The sequence below is a fragment of the Callorhinus ursinus genome, unplaced genomic scaffold, assembly GCF_003265705.2.
Source record: "Callorhinus ursinus isolate GAN/ISIS: 27379988/994484 unplaced genomic scaffold, GSC_fseal_2.0 scaffold84, whole genome shotgun sequence".
NCBI lineage: Eukaryota > Metazoa > Chordata > Mammalia > Carnivora > Otariidae > Callorhinus > Callorhinus ursinus.
This window is the reverse complement of record NW_027397146.1, coordinates 667,334-687,289: the sequence shown is the minus strand read 5'-3', so window position 1 is coordinate 687,289 and position 19,956 is coordinate 667,334. Positions and strand designations below refer to the sequence as shown.

General features: G+C 44.4%; 1 protein-coding gene across 5 annotated transcripts in view; it reads right to left on the bottom strand.

Annotated features, from left to right (window-relative positions):
* MTMR1 (myotubularin related protein 1) overlaps positions 1-19,956 on the bottom strand; it is a 65,184-nt gene that overhangs the window by 27,346 nt on the left and 17,882 nt on the right. Inside the window, exons 3-11 of one of the 5 annotated variants that reach the window (XM_073887875.1) lie at positions 18,793-18,816; positions 18,174-18,200; positions 12,560-12,635; positions 9,713-9,807; positions 9,232-9,339; positions 6,663-6,764; positions 6,269-6,352; positions 5,296-5,445; positions 4,218-4,406 (exon numbers count right to left, since the gene is read on the bottom strand). In XM_073887875.1, coding sequence (XP_073743976.1) covers positions 4,218-4,406; positions 5,296-5,445; positions 6,269-6,352; positions 6,663-6,764; positions 9,232-9,339; positions 9,713-9,807; positions 12,560-12,635; positions 18,174-18,197 — 828 coding nt within the window. In that variant the 5' untranslated portion in view covers positions 18,198-18,200; positions 18,793-18,816. Of the gene's footprint in view, positions 1-4,217; positions 4,407-5,295; positions 5,446-6,268; positions 6,353-6,662; positions 6,765-9,231; positions 9,340-9,712; positions 9,808-12,559; positions 12,636-16,604; positions 16,659-18,173; positions 18,201-18,792; positions 18,817-19,956 lie in introns of those variants that run through there. The other 4 variants (XM_025862787.2, XM_073887876.1, XM_073887874.1 and 1 more) reach the window with 4 other exon arrangements.

Below are 19,956 nucleotides of genomic sequence, written 5' to 3'. Positions count from 1 at the left end.
GGCGACTGTCCATGGAGAGAGGAACCCGAGAGGGGAACCCAGCCCGTCATTCCAGTCATGGAGCAGCTATTATGTAATCGCTGGGTTCCGGGGACCCTCAGAGTTGTCCCTACCACTTGGCGCCGAGGGCCCATTGCCTGGACGTGCACTGAATGAGGAACTGCAACTGTGTGCAGGGCACCGCCACACAGGGAGACCTCCACTCATCTGGAAAGATGTCCCTGAGGAAGAGACACTGACATGTCATCTCAAGGACGGGGGAATGTTTAGCTCTGGGGGCAAAGGCTCAGAGATGCCACTGGGACATGCTACAGGAACAGAAAGAAGCATCCCACAGCTGGGACGTGGGCCGGGCAGCTGCGGAGACAGGAAGGGCGGGCCCGGGGTCAAGGGCTTCAGAGGCCCCGTTCAGGAACTAGATGTCACTGCCTCAAGGCACTGAGGGTGTGCGCAGAGGTAGATGTTTTAGAAGGTCACTCCGGCCATGACGTGGAGACTGGACTGAAGGGAGCCTCTACAAAACACTAGCAAACTGAATCTAGCAGTCTATTAAGGAGATTATACACCAGAACCCAGTGGGATTTATTCCGGGAACGTAAGGGGGTTGTAGGAGTTTCCTACGGCCGCAGTAACAAAGTACCACAAGCTAGGGGGACTTAAAATAACAGACTTAATCCCTCACAGTTCTGGAGGCTACGAGTCCGAGACCAATGTGTCTGGCAGGCTGGGCTCCTTCTGGGGGGTCGGGGGGAGACTCTGTCGCGTGCTCCACTCCTGGCTTCCGGTGGTGGCTGGCAAGCGTCGGTGCTGCTCATGCAGCTACGGCACCCCATCTCTGCCTCGCTGCCGCCTGCCATCTTCCCCACATGACCTTCTAAGGGCACCAGGCACCGGACTGAGGGCCCACCCTACTCCACTATGACCTCCTCTTCACTAATTACATCTGCTAAGACCCTATTTCTGAATAAGGTCATATTCTGAGGTTCCAGATGAACATGAATTTCTGGGAGATGCCATTCAACCCACTACAGTGGTCAATATACAAAAATCAGTCAGTGAAATACACCACATTAGCAGACTGAAGGAAAAAAGAAACACAGGATCATCTCAACTGATACAGAAAAGGTCTTCGAACATCTAATACCCTTTCATGGTAAAACCACCCAAAAAACTAACAAGAGAAAGGAACTTCCTTAGCCTGACAAGGGCACCTACTATGAAAAACCCACAGCTAATATACCCAATGGTGAAAAACTGAAAGCTTTTCCCCTAAGATTAGGAACAAGACAAGGATGACTGCTTTCACTGCTTCTATTCAACATGGTACTAGAGGTTCTTGCCAGGAAATTAGGCAAAACGAAGAAATAAAAGGCATCCAGATTGGAAAGGAAGAAGTAAGTAGGATCTCTACTTGCAGATGAGATGGTAATATATACAGAAGAGCTCACAGGGACTTGGACAGACAAAAGTCCTTGTTTGATTCCTAGACGTAACAGCACTACAGACAAAAAATCATTCTAGACAATGCTTCTGTCCCTTCCACGTGAGCTCACGCACAAAGAACTGCCCTTGCTCTGTAGGGTGTTCAGAAGACTGCCCTGTGACTGCAGCTCTTCTCGCGCTTCTCACTCCTCTGGGACAGTACTGCAGTGGGGACAGGAAGTGCGCGGGGAAGTGGGGAGACTGACGGGGTTGACGACCCACCAGCTGTGGGAGCACGGGGACTAACTGAGAATGACTCCCCATGGCAGGCTGAAAAACACTCCCCCACCCGAAGAGATCTACGGCAGACCCCTGGTGATTGTGAATGTGACATTTTTTGGAAAAAGGGTCTTTACAGAAGTCGTCCAGTCAAGGATCTTGAGATGAAGAGACCATTCTGGATTAGCTAGGGAAAGCCCTAGACGCCATCACAAGTATCCCTAGAAGAGAGAAGAGGGAAGACACGGACCCGTAGAGAAGGCCACATGAAGGCAGAGGGAGAGATCTGCACGCCGTGGCTACGCGCACAGAGCAGCCAGCAGGAGCCGGAAGGGGCAAGGAACAGATTCTCCCCTGAAGCCCGGAGAAGGAGCACAGCTTGGGCAGATCTCAGACTTCCGGCCTCCCAAACTGTGAGAGAATCAATTTGTGTTATCTTAAGCCACCTAGTCTGTGCTAGTTTGTACAGGAAACTCCTATCCTGCCCATGTCCTTGCCCGCCCTGTCCCTCTGCCGGTCTTCCCCATCCCTGTGACTGGCACCACCAGTCACCCCCCAGGCCAGACCACCACGTGCTGCGGCCGTGATGCACATTCTTCTCAGGTGTCATCCTGGTACATCTCTATGCCGCACGCTGTCACCTTCCATCTTACAGACCTGAGGCTTATGGAGAGGTCAACGACCTGCTCAGGGTGCGACAGAGCAGCAAGGGAAGGGCTTGGAGGAAAACCCAGGTAAAACTGGTTGCCAAGCGCAGGGTTCTCACTGCCCCACCTCTCGGGCCGCGTTGGATACACGGAGGTCATTACATGGGAGACAGCTGAACAGAGGTGTCAACCTGACAACAGGACAGACATTCTGCCTCGCCTTCAGGAGGGACCAGAGTGAGATGGAAACGCGGGTATCAAATTCAACATACAGAGAGCGTCTGGAGTCGTGGCATCGGAGGAGATAGCCCGGGGACATAGTGCAAAGTAGAAAAGAGGAGCCCGGATGGAGTTCAAGGAGCACCCCAATGTGGAGGTTGGGGAGAGGGGGAGGAACCAGTGAAGGAGACTGAGCTGGCCAGGTCGGAGAGAGGGACCCAGGCAGCGAGATGTCATGACGGTCACGCGGACAGAGCAGCTCACTCTGAGCTCAGGACCGATGACAGCTACCATGAACCAAATGCCTTCTCCGGGACAGGCCCTGTCCTGGGCCCTGTACAGTACTTCCAGGAAGCAGACGTACTGTTGCTCTCACTTGAGAGGCGAGGCACTTGTGGTCTGGACAGATGAGGTCATGGCCCAGGGTCATGGAGCAAGTAACCAGGCCCCTTCTACTCTCCGAGCACGCTCTATGTTCCTCCATGGCACACTACGTGGCCACGTGGCAGATCGCATGACTGTTGCTCAGTGTGTCCCTCCCCAGTGCCTAGCAAGCCGTGACACACAGCAAGCACCCAGGGACTGAGGGGAAATGGCATGTCCGGTGGCTTGTGTGCTCTCTGAAGTGGAAGGTAGTGGCTTCTCTCCAGAGTGAGACAGGGGCAGTAGGAGGTTGGCTTTTTGGAGATTGTGCTCAATGATGGAATAATCACCATGGAAAGAAGAGGCCCAAGCTGCCAAGAGAAACAGACTCCCAGGCACTGCTCGGGGGACACGGGCTGGGCGTGGGGCTGGTGATCGCACCCATACACATCAGGCCCTCTCCAGGCTCCCCCCACACATGCCAAGCTGACACCTTCTGTAACAGAGCACCTCACCGTAGCTGTCTTGGTATTACCCCAGCACCTGCCCCTAGTAGGTGTGCATTACATGTCTGTGACCCAAGTGTCATTTTACAAGCAAGCATGAGATGGGAAGGGCTGCCGCCACCTTCCTGATCTCTGAAATGACTTGCAGAGAGGGCCAAGTCCTCTGACTGCCAGATGCACGCCTGCAGGAACACTGTGAGAGAGGCATTCGTGGGCAATAGAAATGACACAGTTCAGAGCTTTTCCTACTTGGAGAGCAGGTGCTGGAGGTGTGGCCTCTTAGCTGTGGCTGGGTGTGAAGGATCCCATCCCCTCCAGCTAGCGGGGCTCGAATGGGAGCGGTCTGCAGATGACACTCCTGCATGTGATTTACGGCAACTTTGTACACGTGCCTGGTTTCACACAGGTGACTCCATTCTAACAGAGTGAGCTTCAGACCAGATATGAATTAATCAAGTAATCACCATAGTTCATGGGTTAAAGGGACTCCCAAGGGCCTCATGATCATTTCATTAAAAGTCTTACTTGATTCTTTAGGTGATAATCCTCTTTCTGGGTCTTTGCTTAATTAATTCAGCAGACAGGATGGTGGAGAAGCAATGAGAGAGACACTGCACAAAGCCCCACAGGCTATATAACGGCGAGGAACAGCTGGGGGCTGCTCAGAAAGACCCCACCTTCAGGTGGGGAGGAACTCCGCAGTCTAACTGAACTGCGTAACAACCTACGGCCACCACGTAACAAAAGAGCCACCGTTTCTATAACGTTATTGAGAACGTACCTTGTTGGTATCAGCGACACTGTTTTGTCGGGCATCAAAGATGATAAGTTTGTGAGACTGCGCGTTAGCATCCATTATCGTTTGCAAGTATTTTTCATCTTCTTTGCAGCGTTTATCACTGGGACCCACAAGTGGCTGGCTGCAACGGGTAATTGTTGCCTGACTTTCTGGATGAATCCACGATAACACCTAGTGTTTGTAAGCAACAAACATTAGTACGGTTCCTAAAACAATATGTGCCCTGATTGCCAGGCAGTAAAAAGAAGTTGTCTTTTTAAGCAAGGCCTCTTCTGCACATTTTCCTCGAAGGTGAGGGCTGAAACCAATGACAGCATGATAGTGGCTCTGGAACTCTCTGGGTCAGGTGGAAAGAAGTCTGACTAGATAAGCTCCAAAAATCCCCTTCCATCTCTCAAATTCTATGACTCTAAGGACAACAGAAACGAAGTCAAACTGACTAATGTCAGGCCTCACTCCTATTTGAATGACTCATTTTATTTTGTCTCCTAATTTAAAAACATCTTTGTATCTTCACGATCACATATGTGACAGAATGAGGGCAAAGTGAAGACAGTGTCTTATGAGATCTAAAGCTAGGCCCCCAAACCTCCAGTTTTCCTCAGGCGGCCAGGAGACTCCGGATTATGCCCGAACACAAACTCTAGGCTCAGAGACGCTTACTCCCTCCTTGGTTACGGTGAGAGTGTCACGGGTGGACATGTATGTACAATGTCATCAAACTGCACATGTGCAGTTACACCTCAATAAAGCTGTTTAAAACACTTCAGCCCCTGCCGGCTCCTACGTTGGCTTGGGTAATGGTGCAGCGTTCCACTCAGCATCTAAGAAAGTGTCTTTGCTCTAAGATGGCTTGACGAACCCAGTGATGGATGCTGTTAATGCAACAGTATGCTCTTTCTTGCTATGCCTTTGTTAGTCTCCACAGCCTATTGAGGGTCTTAGGCTTGTTTTTTCACTTTCTACTTTGTTCACTAGAGTTTTTTTCTGTCTTGTTTCCTTCCATATTAGATCTAATACAGTCTGTGTTTATGCCTGAGTGACGATGTTTATTACTTACCGGGACTCTGCCTTTTGCTCGAAAGGCTGCCACTTTTGAAAGGTCAGCATCTTTCACACTAGTTGGCACGACAATGACAGCAGGGTAGGTGTCACAGAGCTCATAGTTACTGTTCACTTTGGATATTTTCCAGCTCTCATTTGGCAAGCCCTGCAGGGTGTTAGAGCAAACTTTTGCATTTTCAAAAAGTACTAAGCGTGAACCACATCCATTTCTTATTTTCTCCAAAATATCCATTCATAATTTGTTGTCCACTGCTACTTAAAAGTTTAAATATATGATTATCTAACATAACCCATTTCTTACCCATTTTTAAAAATGTAATGAAGCAGAATTTCCAAACATATTTTAAAATGGTAAAAATTACATACTAGAATCCCAATCCTGTACATTTCTTGCTGTGTTTTCTATACAGAATGAGCATGGTATTGCTTTTGAAAAACCCATAAACACTCTTTAGGGACACAGAAGCGTTTTACAAACATCTACAGTAAGTAATATAAATCACCATACCAAATATACAGTGGACACAAAGATTAAATGTCATGAAAACAGTATCTTATTGGAATATCTTGAACCTGACAATGCACTGAAGACTTTCTAGGCACAGAACACCATACCAGACTGATGTAGTCATGCCATACACTTAATCTAATTTAAGCCATTGGTTTTGATCCTTACTCATCAACTCCTTACCAGAATATCTAATAAAAACCATCTGGCCAATTCGCTTTTTAAACCCTTGTGCTAGTACTCCCCTTGCCCTCTGGAAAAAGGCTGACTAGCAGCAGCATCAAAGGTCTGGCATCGGGAGAATGGGGCATCCCAGGGATGAAGAACCTACAAGCTAGGAAAGTTATACCAACACACAACTTGTTTCAAACGGTTTTTTTCTCCACTAAATTTCTAACCTGTTAGAAAAGAGAAAGATGTTCAACCCATTATTTTTGGCTTGATAAGGACCATATTTTACCTGTCTCTTATATTCAGATACAGGATCATAAACTTTCCACCCATTCGTTGGAAATTTTTCTTTGTAGTTGAATGCAAAGAGTGTCTGGATACAAAAATCACAAAAATACACATGTCAGTATTTCTTTGCTATATCATATACCCAATATTAAAGCTTTTCATTCAGCTATGAGCTAGATATATTAAGATTTCTATTCTAACCTGTAAATTTGGAAGCAACACATTGGCACTTTCCTTAATCATTACACAGAACTGACAAATTTTAAATATCCTAATATTCGTCACAAACAGAGAGAAAAGAGATAAAGGAAACCTCTGGAAAAAAGGAATAATGAAACATGACTTTTTGGACCTCCCCCCAACACACACGCAAAGGTATATTTTGGTGTACTTGCCTGCCCATTGGAAAGAGGAAATGCAAGTTTGTTGAGGTTTTCAAATATCCCAAGTTTACTCTGTTCTTCCTGCTTATAAGCAAGTCGCAAGTTCCTCATATCCTATTAAACAATTAGCAAAACTCATTTATTGAACATTTATTGAGTATCTCTGAGTCAGACACCATGCTATAGAGAGATAAACGAAACACTTGTATTCATTTCTCATGTGATAGATTACTTCTACTAACAAAAGACAACAGAAGCACCTCCAACAAGGTAACAGCCATTGAAGAAACTGGAACAAGGGGGACATGTTGGGGAAAGAACTCATCAGATGGAAGCAAGAAGAAGGTTAGTACCCGGAAGATGTGCCTTCAGGTCCTGTGCACTGACTGCTAAAGGTGTGCCACAGAATCAGCTGCGAGCATTAAGCTGCCCAAAGAGTCGACTACAGATTTTGCACCATCCGTAAAATAGAAATGTGACAGAGGTTTCTCCCTGTGCTCACAGCAAGGACTCTGTATCACGTGGAGACTATGTCCCTCAGTGCGCTCCTTACAGAAATTATGATGCTGTTTCCCAGAATCAGTTTCTTAAATGCCTCACCATGAAAGCTGCTGGCCAAGCCCGTGGGAGTGCTCCAAGTGAGGTGGCTCTGATTTCTCCCCAGCACTGGTTTGAGCAGGGCCCCCTGACCTTTTTAAACCTATGCCGTTAAACACAAAGGTCTCATTCTTCTTAACATGACATGAAATTTGAAGATAAATATGACCACAAACAGATTAAAGCAAGAGCAACTCGGGAAGTGGCAAAGTTATTGTTGCAATACTATTTATAACAGAGAAGAATGGAAATGACTGAAATGCCCGTCGACAGAGGCTGGCGCGCTGAGGAGCTGTCAGAAACCAGCAGCAGTTCTGCATTGATACCAAGGAGTTCCAAGGCCCACCGTTAAGGGGGAAAGAGGGGGCAGATGGGCTATGTAATACACTACCATCTACATTTGTAAAGACCACATGGACACGCCTGTGCGCCCACCTGCCAGGACTGGAACAAGGCGGCTGGGGGGTTGGGTGGCCAGAGACTCTTCCCTACACACCCCTTTTGTACGTTCTGAATTGTGTACCACCTGTTAAAAGAAACCAAACCTTATGCCTTGCAAGGCTCTCAGGTAGGAACTGAGAGGCCTGGGAGCGTGGCCTTGGCATGCTAGGCTGAAAAACATTTTAAAGCAGCTATCAGCAAATCTCACCCTGGCCGTGAAGACATCTTCACTCAACAGCCCCAGGCACCTGCCTAAGCAATGTCACTTCCCAGTGTGCCCTCCCTCCAAGCCACTCTGACTACACACACACACACACACACACACACACACACACACCTTTGTAGCTGATGGAGCTCACTTGCTATTTAGAATTGCTGAGAATGCAAATCCTTCCAAGCAAAGGAGAGAGCAGGTGCGAAGACTCAAAGCCCCGGGGAGGATGGGGGGGGGCGGACACGAGGCGAGTGTGAGCAGCTGAAGGAACCGGACTAGCGAGAACGAGGGGAGGGTGGCCGGAGGTGAAGCTGCACAAGGCAGTCATCCAGCTCAGACCCACAGGCTTTTGGTGAGTCTTCCCTCTAGCCTAAGGATGATGGGAAGCTACCGGAGAGTTCTAAGAAGGAAAATGTCAAGTTCCCAAACTGCAGGACTCATCAAATCACCCCTCTGCTTTAAGTCCCACAACCACTTCATGAGGCTCAGCATGGGGAACCCTGGCCTGAGAAGGACGGACACGATTTGTCGCAGGCCAGCACTGCCCTGAAACACCCACAGGGAGTCTAGGACGCCAGTAGATTCATGATCTGCAAGAGTAAAGGATTCTTTGAAAAAATGGGTTCAGCTGCAGTCTGGGGCCAACCAGAGGGAGCTGTGTTCAGAGATGTGATCAAAGCAAACAGACTGGCAGGAATCCAAACCCTGACCATGGAAGGGATCCTAGCAATTCCGCACAGACTCTCTTTTCCGGGACTTTAGGGTTGTTAACAAAGTGCACCCCGTGAGGCAAAGTCTTTGGGAATAAGACACACCAGTTAAAGTGTTTCGTAAATGACTAGTCATTAAAATCATCACACACATTTCTACTTAACCCACTGGAGGAAGGGTAGAAAACCAAACATAAGCATGGCTCAGGTGAAAATCCCAACAACGTGCTTTTAATCACAAAATCTGTAGACTATTGCTGTCTCTTCAGGAAGTCTCTGACCATCCACTGTTCTGAAAGGTCGTGTTAAAGCAACAAACTGGAAAAAAGTATTGATCTCTGCTTTTCACTTGGTTTCTCTGAAATGTAACAAATAACATCAGCACTTAGGTTATAGGTCCGTGTTTATTAGAATACTTCAATAGAAGACAAGAGGTTTACCTCAACAGCTTCCAGAGTGGTATGAATTAGCTGATACAAGATTTGAAGAGGCCTCTGTCCTGAAACCATGTGAGTCACTAACAGTCCCAGGGACTCTCACTGCCCAGAGACCGTGAAGAACGTGTCAGCAAAAGCTCCACACCGACCGCCCGGCAGCTTCACCTGCGTTCGCACCATACCTTGCACACAATCTCTATGCCACAGGAATTGTCCCCGTGGCTCTGCGCTCCAATCTTCTCAACTCTGCTAATCACACCGAGGGGAACATCGAGGACAAACTTCGGGTCCTGGGTTTACAAATTAACAAAGGCCTATCAGTGCCAGTCCTCAGGGCTTTCACACTTGAAGTCTTCTCTGGGTGAAAACACACGTTTAGTTTACATTTCCCCTTTGTCCCAACTATGAAACTGAAGGCTGATTTATAACATGCTTTATGAAGTCAATGTCAAGGCTACAGTTAAACTCCTCCCACCAGGTCTAAGTGTGACTTTAACAGCATTTTTTTCTGGATGCAAAATCTATTTCCAGAGGTGCACATCTTAAAACTCACCCTGTGGTTCTCTCAGAGTGATGGGATTTCAGGGTTCTTTTCACTTTCTTCTTTATTGTTGACTGTGTTCTGAAGTGTTTTTAAAAATGAAATACCCTTTAAAAACTTACCCTTTCTACATTCTTGAAGTACATCTTAAAGTCAGTCACTGTCAGGCTTCCACTCACTGCTCCCATAAATGGGCAGATGTACATGACGTCTTTCACTGAAAGAAAGAACCCCAAGCAGCAACTTTAGCCACAGACCTGTGCTTCAATAAATCTTGTGTTTCTAAATATATATATTTGTGATTCCAGTTTTCTAGGAACTTTATATTTTTTATCACATTAAAGACACAGATAGTCTTCTAAGAAAATTCCATTTTGTACAACAATTCTGATTTGCTACTTAGTGGGGTTTTAAGTAAAGGGCCTCTTAATAAGTTACATTTTGTCATTATTTTCCAGGTAGTTAACATTTTCCCTGAGTGATAAATTCATCATGTTCAAAAACACAGTACTTAAACTCTGAAGACCCCGGGCTGTTATTTCATCAATTACTCCTAATGAAAGCTAATGCACCTCCAAAGGAAACTGTTTTACAGATGACAAAAAGTAGAACCACATCAGTGGCGTGGAAAATGCCTTCTTTGCTTCCAATTCCTTATCAGCTTCCATATCAATCTTTATTTCTTATTGTTAATATCAACATGTTTAGTATCCCTATCGACAACGTACTGCAGTCCAGTCAGTGTGACGAAGCTCCCGCCTGTCCCAAAGATAACCACACCTTCACCATCTTCCCTAAGTGCCACTGCACAGGAATAGCAGGAGCATATACAGCTACGGAGGAGTCCGAGGGGGACAATGAAAGGCACTAAGGTTGTCACCCAGCCAAGTTCTCAAAACACTTCCATTAAACTTTCCTACAGATCAGTATGTACTGGGCAGCTTCCATTGTTGGGGTCCTAGGGGTAACTGGGCACGATTCCTGCTCACAAGCAGCCACGCCCTATGAGAGGTGCTACACAGGAAATCACCATTTCTGTGAGCAGAGCCTCACAAATGCTATCATCACTGTGGGCATGGTAAGAGCTCAGAAAAGGACCCACTTAGCTCAGCAGGGCAGCAGAGGGTGAGGCGGGATGGGAGAAGGAAGGGAAGGAGGAGAGAGCGCAGAGTTGCTGGAGGTCAGTGTGGCTGGGTTAAAGGGTGAAGCAAGGATGACGGGACATGAGGCCAGAGAAGACTTGTTCGGGAAGGTTCACAGCAGCTTTGTGACCGCCAACAAGGAGAAACGGCCCAAATATCTACCAAGAGATGAATGGATAGGCAAACTGTAGTGTAGCCACATAATAGGATACTGTGCAGCAGTAAAAAGGAATGACTTCTGACACATTACACAATATGGATATCAAAATAATTATGCTGAGTGCAAAAAGCTAGACAAAAGAAGAAATATTCAATGATTACGTTTCTAAAACACTGTAGAAAATATAAATTAGTCTACAGTGCTTGGGGATGGGGGAGAAGGCATGGGAGAGAGGGATTATAAAGGGCCTAAGGAAATTTCTGGGAGTGATGGATATGTTCATTATCTTGACTATGATGATGGTTTCCCAGGTGCATAATGTGTCAAAACGCTTCATGTTGTACACTTGAAATCTGTGTAGTTTGCTGTCTGGAGAAGAAGCAGAGGCATGACATATAATTAGCTCTGCATTTTAATCAGATCATTACAAAAGCGGCATGAAGTAGGGCTAGAAGAACTCCCAGAGAAGGAATAGTCAGAGAGGCCAGAGGACCACCAGGAGTGAAAAAAGTTCCAGAAGCTAAATGAAGAGTTTCAGGGCGCCTGGGTGGCTCAGTCGGTTAAGCATCCGACTCTTGATTTCGGCTCAGGTCATGGTCTCAGGGTTGTGAGACTGAGCCCCGCGCAAGGCTCTGTGCTGGGCTTGGAGTCTACGTGAGATTCTCTCTTCTCTCCCTCTGCCCCTCCTCCCGCTTCTCTCTCTCTCTCTCTCTCTCTCTCTCTCTCTCTCTCTCTGAGAGAGAGAGAGAAAGAAAGAAAGTTTCAAAACCACCAATAGGATACGCAGGGTTCAGGGCACAGGCTAGGATACTCAGCAGCAGTATTGTTTGGAGGCCCTGGGAGAGCCCAGCTACTCAAACATTCTTTCTTTTTTAAGATTTATTTATTTACTTTAGATAATGAGAGAGCGAGGTGGGGGGAGAGGGGCAAGCAGACTCCATGCTGAGCCCGAAATGGGGCTCAATCTCATGACCCTGAGGTCATAGCCCAAGCTGAAACCAAGACTCAGATGCTTAACCAACTACGCCACCCAGGCGCCCCTCAAACATTCTTGACACAAGATGATTATACTGAGATGGAGCACACATCTTTGGGAGGGAGCAGTGAGGGAAGAAGGCAATACTCAGGCTAGCAAACTACTGACCAGCCCAACCCCGGCAATGGTGAGATGAAAAGGTCCCACCCAGTTGCCTTCCCGCCTGCCCATGGCACAGTGGGCTCCCTGCTGAACTGCCTGGCGGGCCAGAGGGAGGATGGGGGCGCTCCACTCGTGCCACTCCCCTTACAACGCAGGGTGGCACCACGTGTGCTCTTTTTCTTGTGCTCAAATTGTACTTTCTGGAATCCCATAAGCCACTGAAATTCTTTGGCCAAGTTCTCTAACCTGTTACTAAGATATGACATGGATCTTCTGTCAATATATTCTTATAGTGAAGGATTCCAACGAAGCATTACATCACACTGAGTGTCTAATCAGCCTTCCGTTCCTCAGGAAAAGGCAGGCCCCCCTTCTGTTGGTGATGTCACCGAACACTCAACTAGAGCTTAGAGTGATCCTATATAGTCTTCTATGTCTGATCTCCAGCACATACATCACCTGTGCTTGCAAGTAAAGTGCCGTTTCATTTTGCGGCTCTCTATAAGCGCAGTGTACTCATTAAACTTACCAGTGGCCTTGATGGATTCTCCTGGAAAGAGTGGCGTTTCTTCCATCTGTGCCAGCTTATTTCCATCTCTTAGAGCCTGGCAAAAAAACCAAACAGGAGTAAATCTCACTTTCCTGCTGCACACCTGAGAAGAATGGTGGTGTTCTGTGCTCTTGCCACACGGCTACAGAAGCGTGCAAACTGGATGCCCCCTCCCCCTACAAGACAATCTCAAAGCTCAGCATCACAGGACACCATGCTGCATTTTCTAGCAAATTGTTACACATATTTGAATTCACAGTTAGAAAGCATTAATACAGAAATGGCTTGACATGACAGATAGATACTGTAATCACTACACAGACAGCTATTATAAAGTGCCTACATAATTTGGAAATAAGGTCAGAAAAAGGTTACCTTCTGAGCATGAAACTAACACAAATGAAATCAACATTAAATGTAGGTGCTTCGCTAGCTGTAGAAATTACCCAGCCTGTAAGCACTATCTAGTGTGGGAAACCCTGAAGTCTAACTGAAGTAACCAGGGAGGGGTCTCATGGCAGTAACATTACTAAGGAAAGCCCTAGGCTTTTGTACTGCAGCCCAGCTACCTGCGCGTGTGCACAAAGCATAGGGGTAGGGGAAGGGAGTAGCTAGCAGGCTTGTCAGTGTGCATCCCATCCAGGCCATGAAAGAGCGTGCTCTCATCTGGCAGACGGGGGTACGTCCATCACTACTGCGGAGCAGGGTGTGTTCATCGGGCTGTCCCCAAACCACTTCACCCTGTGCTCACCAAGCAAATCACTAATGACTTATCAGGTTTCCTAACTACAATGATACTAGGAATATGACGTCTTGGATGGCTGCAGAGACACACACCCAGATTTCCAAATGTCCAGGTTGGCCCTGCTGCCCACTAGCCAGTTTCTTGTGAGTTTGGTTGGATATAATGCCAGATAGTTCAGGAGAGCTGAGAAAATGGTGTTCAAACTACAAAGCTATGGACCAGAGCCTGAACTTGGGGCCTATTCCAAGTTACTGCCACCCTGTGACATGCTGCCAAGGAAACTGGTCACTTTCTCCTCGGCATCTCTGACACAATGTGTCACGAATAAGAATAAGGTGTTCAAAACCCCAGCAATTCCCAAGCTGTGTTTCATAGAGCATTAAATTCCCAAGAGATGTGAATAGGTCTTTTTTGGTCAAGTCTGGGTAATGTTGGGTTAGAGAAAAGCTAAACTGTGGGGTTGTTTTTTTTTTTATAGTGAAAGTCTTTAGCATATTAATGTACACCAAATCAGCAAGAGGGCGCTAGAGTATGTTGCATTTCCCATACCGATTTGATCAGTGGCTGCTTTCTCCAAAAAATAGTTAACATTGGGAGGCCACTAGTGTCCAGACAATACTACGTTTTCAGCATAATTTTGTGAAGCAAAATATTTAAAATGGATTAGAATTTATAATTCTAAATTACTGAAAATTATAATTCTAGATTATTGAAAATTCAAAACTAATTTTTTGCATAGTCTTAAGAATACTTCAATATGTTTTGTTAATGGGACTTAAAGGTCAATTTAAAAACCCTATACATCATAGTTTTATCATTTTTATAAAACAAAGGAAAAAGGTCAAAATACAAAAAGCAGGGGCGCCTGGGTGGCTCAGTCACTAAGCGTCTGCCTTCGGCTCAGGTCATGATCCCGGGGTCCTGGGATTGAGCCCTGCATTGGGCTCCCTGCTCTGCGGGAAGCCTGCTTCTCCCTCTCCCATTCCCCCTGCTTGTGTTCCCTCTCTCGCTGTGTCTCTGTCAAATAAATAAAATAAATAAAATCTTAAAAAAAAAAATATAAAAAGCAAATTCCATGCTAAATGTCGGTTGGGGCATGTCTGTTCTACAGGAAGGGTACAAAATGATGCGGTCCATCCTCCTTATCAAGATACACGATTAAAAGAACACAGATTAAGGGCTCATTATTACCTCTGAACAATTTTATTCAGCTTGATGTTTTGGTCCAGATTGGTTTATAAAACACTTCAGTAAAATTTTTTAGGGACATAGAGAACCATTAAAGGGTAAATGGAGAATTGTTAATGGATTCATTTTTATGCTCACACCTGATGTGGAAACATCTTTTATCAATAAAGCATAAGCCAATATTTATACTTCTAAATGTCCAGTTTTAGAAATACTAACATCACCAATCTTAGAAGTCTTAATTTGAAGTTCTGCTTTCTTTTGCCTGAACCAGTGATTAATTTTATAAAATAGTTACAAAGTGAGAAAGCTAGTTCAATCAATATCTAAGTTTAGGGTTACTTCAAATAGTATACTGTTAAAGCTTATTTCAATGGTTAAATATTATCATATATAGACCTAAATTCCTTAACTTATATTTAAAAATAAATGGGGATGGGTTATTTTGAAATACATGTACCAGAGCAAGCTGTTCTAATCAACTGAACCTGGAAGGGGAGCGGGGAGGGGCAGGGCGGGGGGGGGGGGATGTGATTTCACTTTAAGCTTTATAGCGAGCCACATCAAACACTTTCAAGTCCTCTACACGGGACTAGCTACTAAAAAGTTACAGATGGGAGACACCAGTGACTGGGACCACTTTGAGAATGTACAGGGCTCTCAAGATTGAAGCTGAAGATCAAATATGTCTCTTTTCTGATAGCCATGTTAAATTTGGCTTGAAATACCTGTGCATATAAATGAGGCATGAACGTGCTGGTAAGACATGAGACAAACCTTTCACTTATAATAATTCAATCCGGGGCATGCTTTGTAAGTGATGGAAAAGCAACTATCAGAACAAAACAAATGATCCCACTGCTTCTGACTTTCCCATAAAAGTTTGATTTTGTACAGGAAACACATTTAGCTTTAGCATAGGAATTCAAGAGAAGAATGGTTTCTAAAGGCTCGTTATTTTGTGAGTACAGTAGATTCCCTTAATAAAGCTGGTGTTAGGAAATGGGACTCACACTTGTGCTACATTAAGCTTTGACTGCAACGACCAAGTTGCACAAGACATGATTTGACCCTTGATTTATCCAACCCATGTACAGTACAATCAAAGAATGGAATATTCTTGTGGACAAAATTTGATCTCACGAACACACTCATTCCTCTTGGCGTCTCTGCTCCACGTGTTGCCCAGTTGAGGAACTCCCTGTGATGATCTCATCCAAACCCTGTTCCAGTGACCCTGAAAGTCCAGCGGAAGGCCCACCAGCTCCCTGAATTTGTCCCTGAGGACTCCAGCCCACCAGACGGCCCTGGCCTCTCTGCTACTTTTCTCATGATGAACCGAAGCTGCTGGGTGGACAGTTTCTATAATGGCTGCATGCCAAAAGCAGTGGTTTTCAAATCGGGCTCTTCAAGGTGCTTCCAGGGTCATCAAAGGAGGGTGGGCTGGGCAAAGGCACAGCTGAGCACGGAGGTAGCTGACCTTCTAAGTGCTTTCATATATGGAGATTCTTCCTGGAGCTGCTCTTCTAAGCACTTTCATATATGGAGATTCTAAATAAGCTTTGGAGAAAGTTCTGAGGTTTTAAAAGACTCCAGAGGGTCTTGAGGAACTGAGCAAAGAGTAAGCACTCAAGAATTTTGATGCATGATTTTTTTTCTTCTGATTAATAAATATAAACCATATGGACTCATTCTACAAATACCTACAAGGCACCAGGTACTATGTTGGGCACAGACCGTGCAAATTTGAATAAAGCAAAGTCTACAACCTCAAGGAGCACCCTGAGCATATGCATCTGTCCCCTCCCAATCTCCGTAAAGGCATTTCAGAGTCCCGTTGTGACTAAGACCTCTTACCTCATAGCTAACCCTATCTGGGAAAACTGAGAAGCACAGATGAACAAATTTCTGGTTGACAAAATGTTGGATAAACCAATTTTTGCAAATAATGTCATAATGGAATCTACCAAACTTGGACAGGAGAGCACTACTGTAGTGGAAAAGCATTTGCTTATCGTATAGAAATCTAGTATGAAATGGCTTCTAGATACACGATCTGTAGCTACAAACAGATGAACATGTAGAACTTGCCACCTGATCAGCTTCGGCTTCAGAAGGGTAGCCATTGTGTTCTTCCTGAATCTCCTGCACAGCACCAGGTGCGTGGACAAGAAAAGGCAAAGAGGAGAAAGAGAAACACGTGCAAACAGACAGGTGAAAGGACAGAAGTTCTTTCTTAAAGAGACACTAAGCATGTAAAAGTTGACACACCTTTCACGGCTTTGCAAATCACAACATTTTCCCCCTTGGAGTTAAGGAAATAACGTGTTGGTCATCTATAGCATCCTCAGCCTAAAATGGAGTAGCTATTCTGTGTTTGTGTTGGGGCGGAAAAATGAAGAGCAAACAAACATCATGGATTTCAAAGAATGTACAGTCTAGTTTAAATCAAACAATACTATAGCATATGGCAAACAAAATAACAGACACATAATATGCTCATACAACATAAAGCATACCATAGTAACCTAGTAAAGGGCAAAACCAAGCCAAAATACAAAGGCAGTTCATAGACACGTATTTTAAATGCAGTAAAGTACTCATATACTCTACAGAACTATTGCTCAGGGCTCAAGTCCACTAGTATTAACAAGCTTTCCACACACATGCACATGCACACATTACATGCTGGAGACATACATATACATATAATCTGCAAATTATTGCTAAATAAATGTTGTGCTTTATGAATCAATACCATATTAAAGGTTTCTAATTACATTATCAATGTTCTTCAAAGAAACAGCTAAAAGGTCACATATCTTTAAGTGTTTTCCAATCTCTTTAAAGGTATACTGTGCTTAATTTAACCTCTTCATAGAATCAATTCGTTTTTGAAACTTTAAAAATTGGACTTTCGGTTCAGCAGGTGATAAAAGAACATAAATGCTGAAGACGACAAGATGATAACCCCTTTTAAAAGTTGTATCAGCTCTCTGAGGCTGCAAATATTAAAAATTGGCATAGATATATTTTTTCTTCATGAAACTTTGGTTCCCATGACTATATTTCTTTAAAAGGCAATCAGTGAAGAAGTAGCAAAGCTTTACAAGAACTTACTATTTCTCACCTTTCATTTTTGTCAATATGGTAAAATAGCTACCTAATACATTGTCATGCTTTATCATCAGATTGAATTTACTACACAGTTGGTACTGCTACCATTCAAAGCAGGGTAATTTTTAAGATGCAATGGTTTTTGAAATTTCCATTTTTTTAAATACAAAGAAAATGAATCATTCTTTGATAAAATTTTTAAAAACAGAAAAATGAATGACTAAACAACAAAAAACTACACAGTACTTCAAAGTCCATGCAAATGGGAAGCCAAACACTGATATTTAACAATGTGAATCAGTGAAAGAAAGTGATTCCCACAAGTAAAAGGAAATGTGGTGAAAACAAGATTAAACAGAGATAAACCAACTGGGATAACAAGAATTTGATTTAACCTGCTTATTTTTGTACTACTTCATTGGCTTCAGTAAGATTAACCATTTTAAACTCAAGTCATTCTGTCAAAATCCACATTATTTTCATTGAATGGAAATAGGTTAATTTTCAACATCTGATACTCAGGTTCAAACGCATGCACATTACCAATCTTTGTCTTGCTTTATGCATATTCTGAAATAAAGGGAAGGAAAGTCATGAGGAAAATATAAGTGACAATCCACTACTCATAACAGCTACATCTGTATTTTAAGAAATATTAAATGGAACTGATTCTGTTGAATTTATCCACAAGACTGGCACTTCTGCTCCTTAGATTCAGCATGCAAAAAGAAAGGTGACTTGAAATCTCACTTAGATAGGATGGACAGCAAATCACCACTTTGCTGGGGTTGTTAAATTCTTTAGCATGAGTTATGTGGTAGGCGAGGTGAAAAGAGGACTCTGCAGGCCTGGCCATATGAGCCCCTGCCATGAATCTCCATTTGGTCAGAATTCATGTAGCCCAACAAAAGTCAGTACTGCACACTGGCAACAACTTGTGCATCCTGCCCTCACGCACACTGGCTCTCATCGCACATAAAAACACCGTGACAAATAAAGCGTCTCTAGTGAACACTTAAAGCTCTGACACAGCACAGCAAGTTGATCTGAGTGACTCATAAACCCAGTGAGAAGGTAAAGAACGCTAAATAGACTAAGTGTTCGATCAAGCACAGAGACACACAAGTAGGCGGTCCATGTGCCAAAAGCCACATATCCTTACCCTTATATCAGGCCTCCTGAAAACCTGTTAGTTAAAATACAGAACATCATCATCATGGACACATTACTATTGACCTGTGAAAGATGCTGTTAAGCTCACCAGCCCATCCCGATAGAACAAAATAATCCTCTAACTAAACCAACCAGATCAATCCTAACACATTTGCCCTCCAAGTTTTGTTCGCTATCAAATCAATCGTAACACATTTGTCCTGTAATTCTCAGGCAAGTCTCTGATTTGGAGAAACTTACTGCCCTTAGGCTAAGACAAACTACATTATTTTAAACACAAACCCCTTCTGTCAAGTACCATTATAAGCCATTGTGAACAGGCTGTGTATGAAAAGTTCAGTTGTGTGTCTGTTTGGAATACTGAATGCATTTTCCCCATAGAAACAATGATACAAAACGGCGGTTCTGCTCCCAAAGCAGCCCACAGAAACAAAACAAAAACGGAACCCAAAAACCACAAAGCCCCCACACATGACCCAGAGCACAGCTCAGCTGTTAGTGCTAATGGTATCATAAACCCTAGTTAGCTATAAATCTTAAGCTGGTTTCTATAGAAATTATATTTCCAACTCGTACTCAGGACTCCAAAGTGAAACTCCCTGCTGTGGCCGCCCCCCTGGTGCCTGCCCCTCACCCTACTGCACAGGGAAGAGGCAGCTGCAGGTGGGAAGAGGTAGCTGGCTCTGCTGGGAGGGGAGGGGGGAAGCCAAGCTTTATTAACCCTCGCCCGTGACTTCTACTTGAACATGCAGTGTATGCACCGGGAAAGCTCTGGCTGGAGAAAATACCCAGAGAATGGATGGAAAGCGAGGAAGACTTGAATGTCTTGTTCCTCAATCCATATGTTCTATGGGAAACAGATCATTAAAAAAAAAAACCAAAAACAAAAACCAGTGAAGGTTCCAATTATTAGCTTTATAGGTTTTACTCAGGATAGATAAGATCATATGACTACAGGGCTACTGACTTCAAAAAAACATCATTGTATCATCATTAAAATACCCACTGATGTAAAAAAAGGTTCTGAATTAAGTGATGATACTGTAGCTCAGAGACCTAAAGCCCATAAATTCCTAAATATAGACTAAACTAAAAAACCTAAACCTGGCTTTTTTTTTTTTTTTGCAGGAGGGGGCGATGGGTATGTTTATCC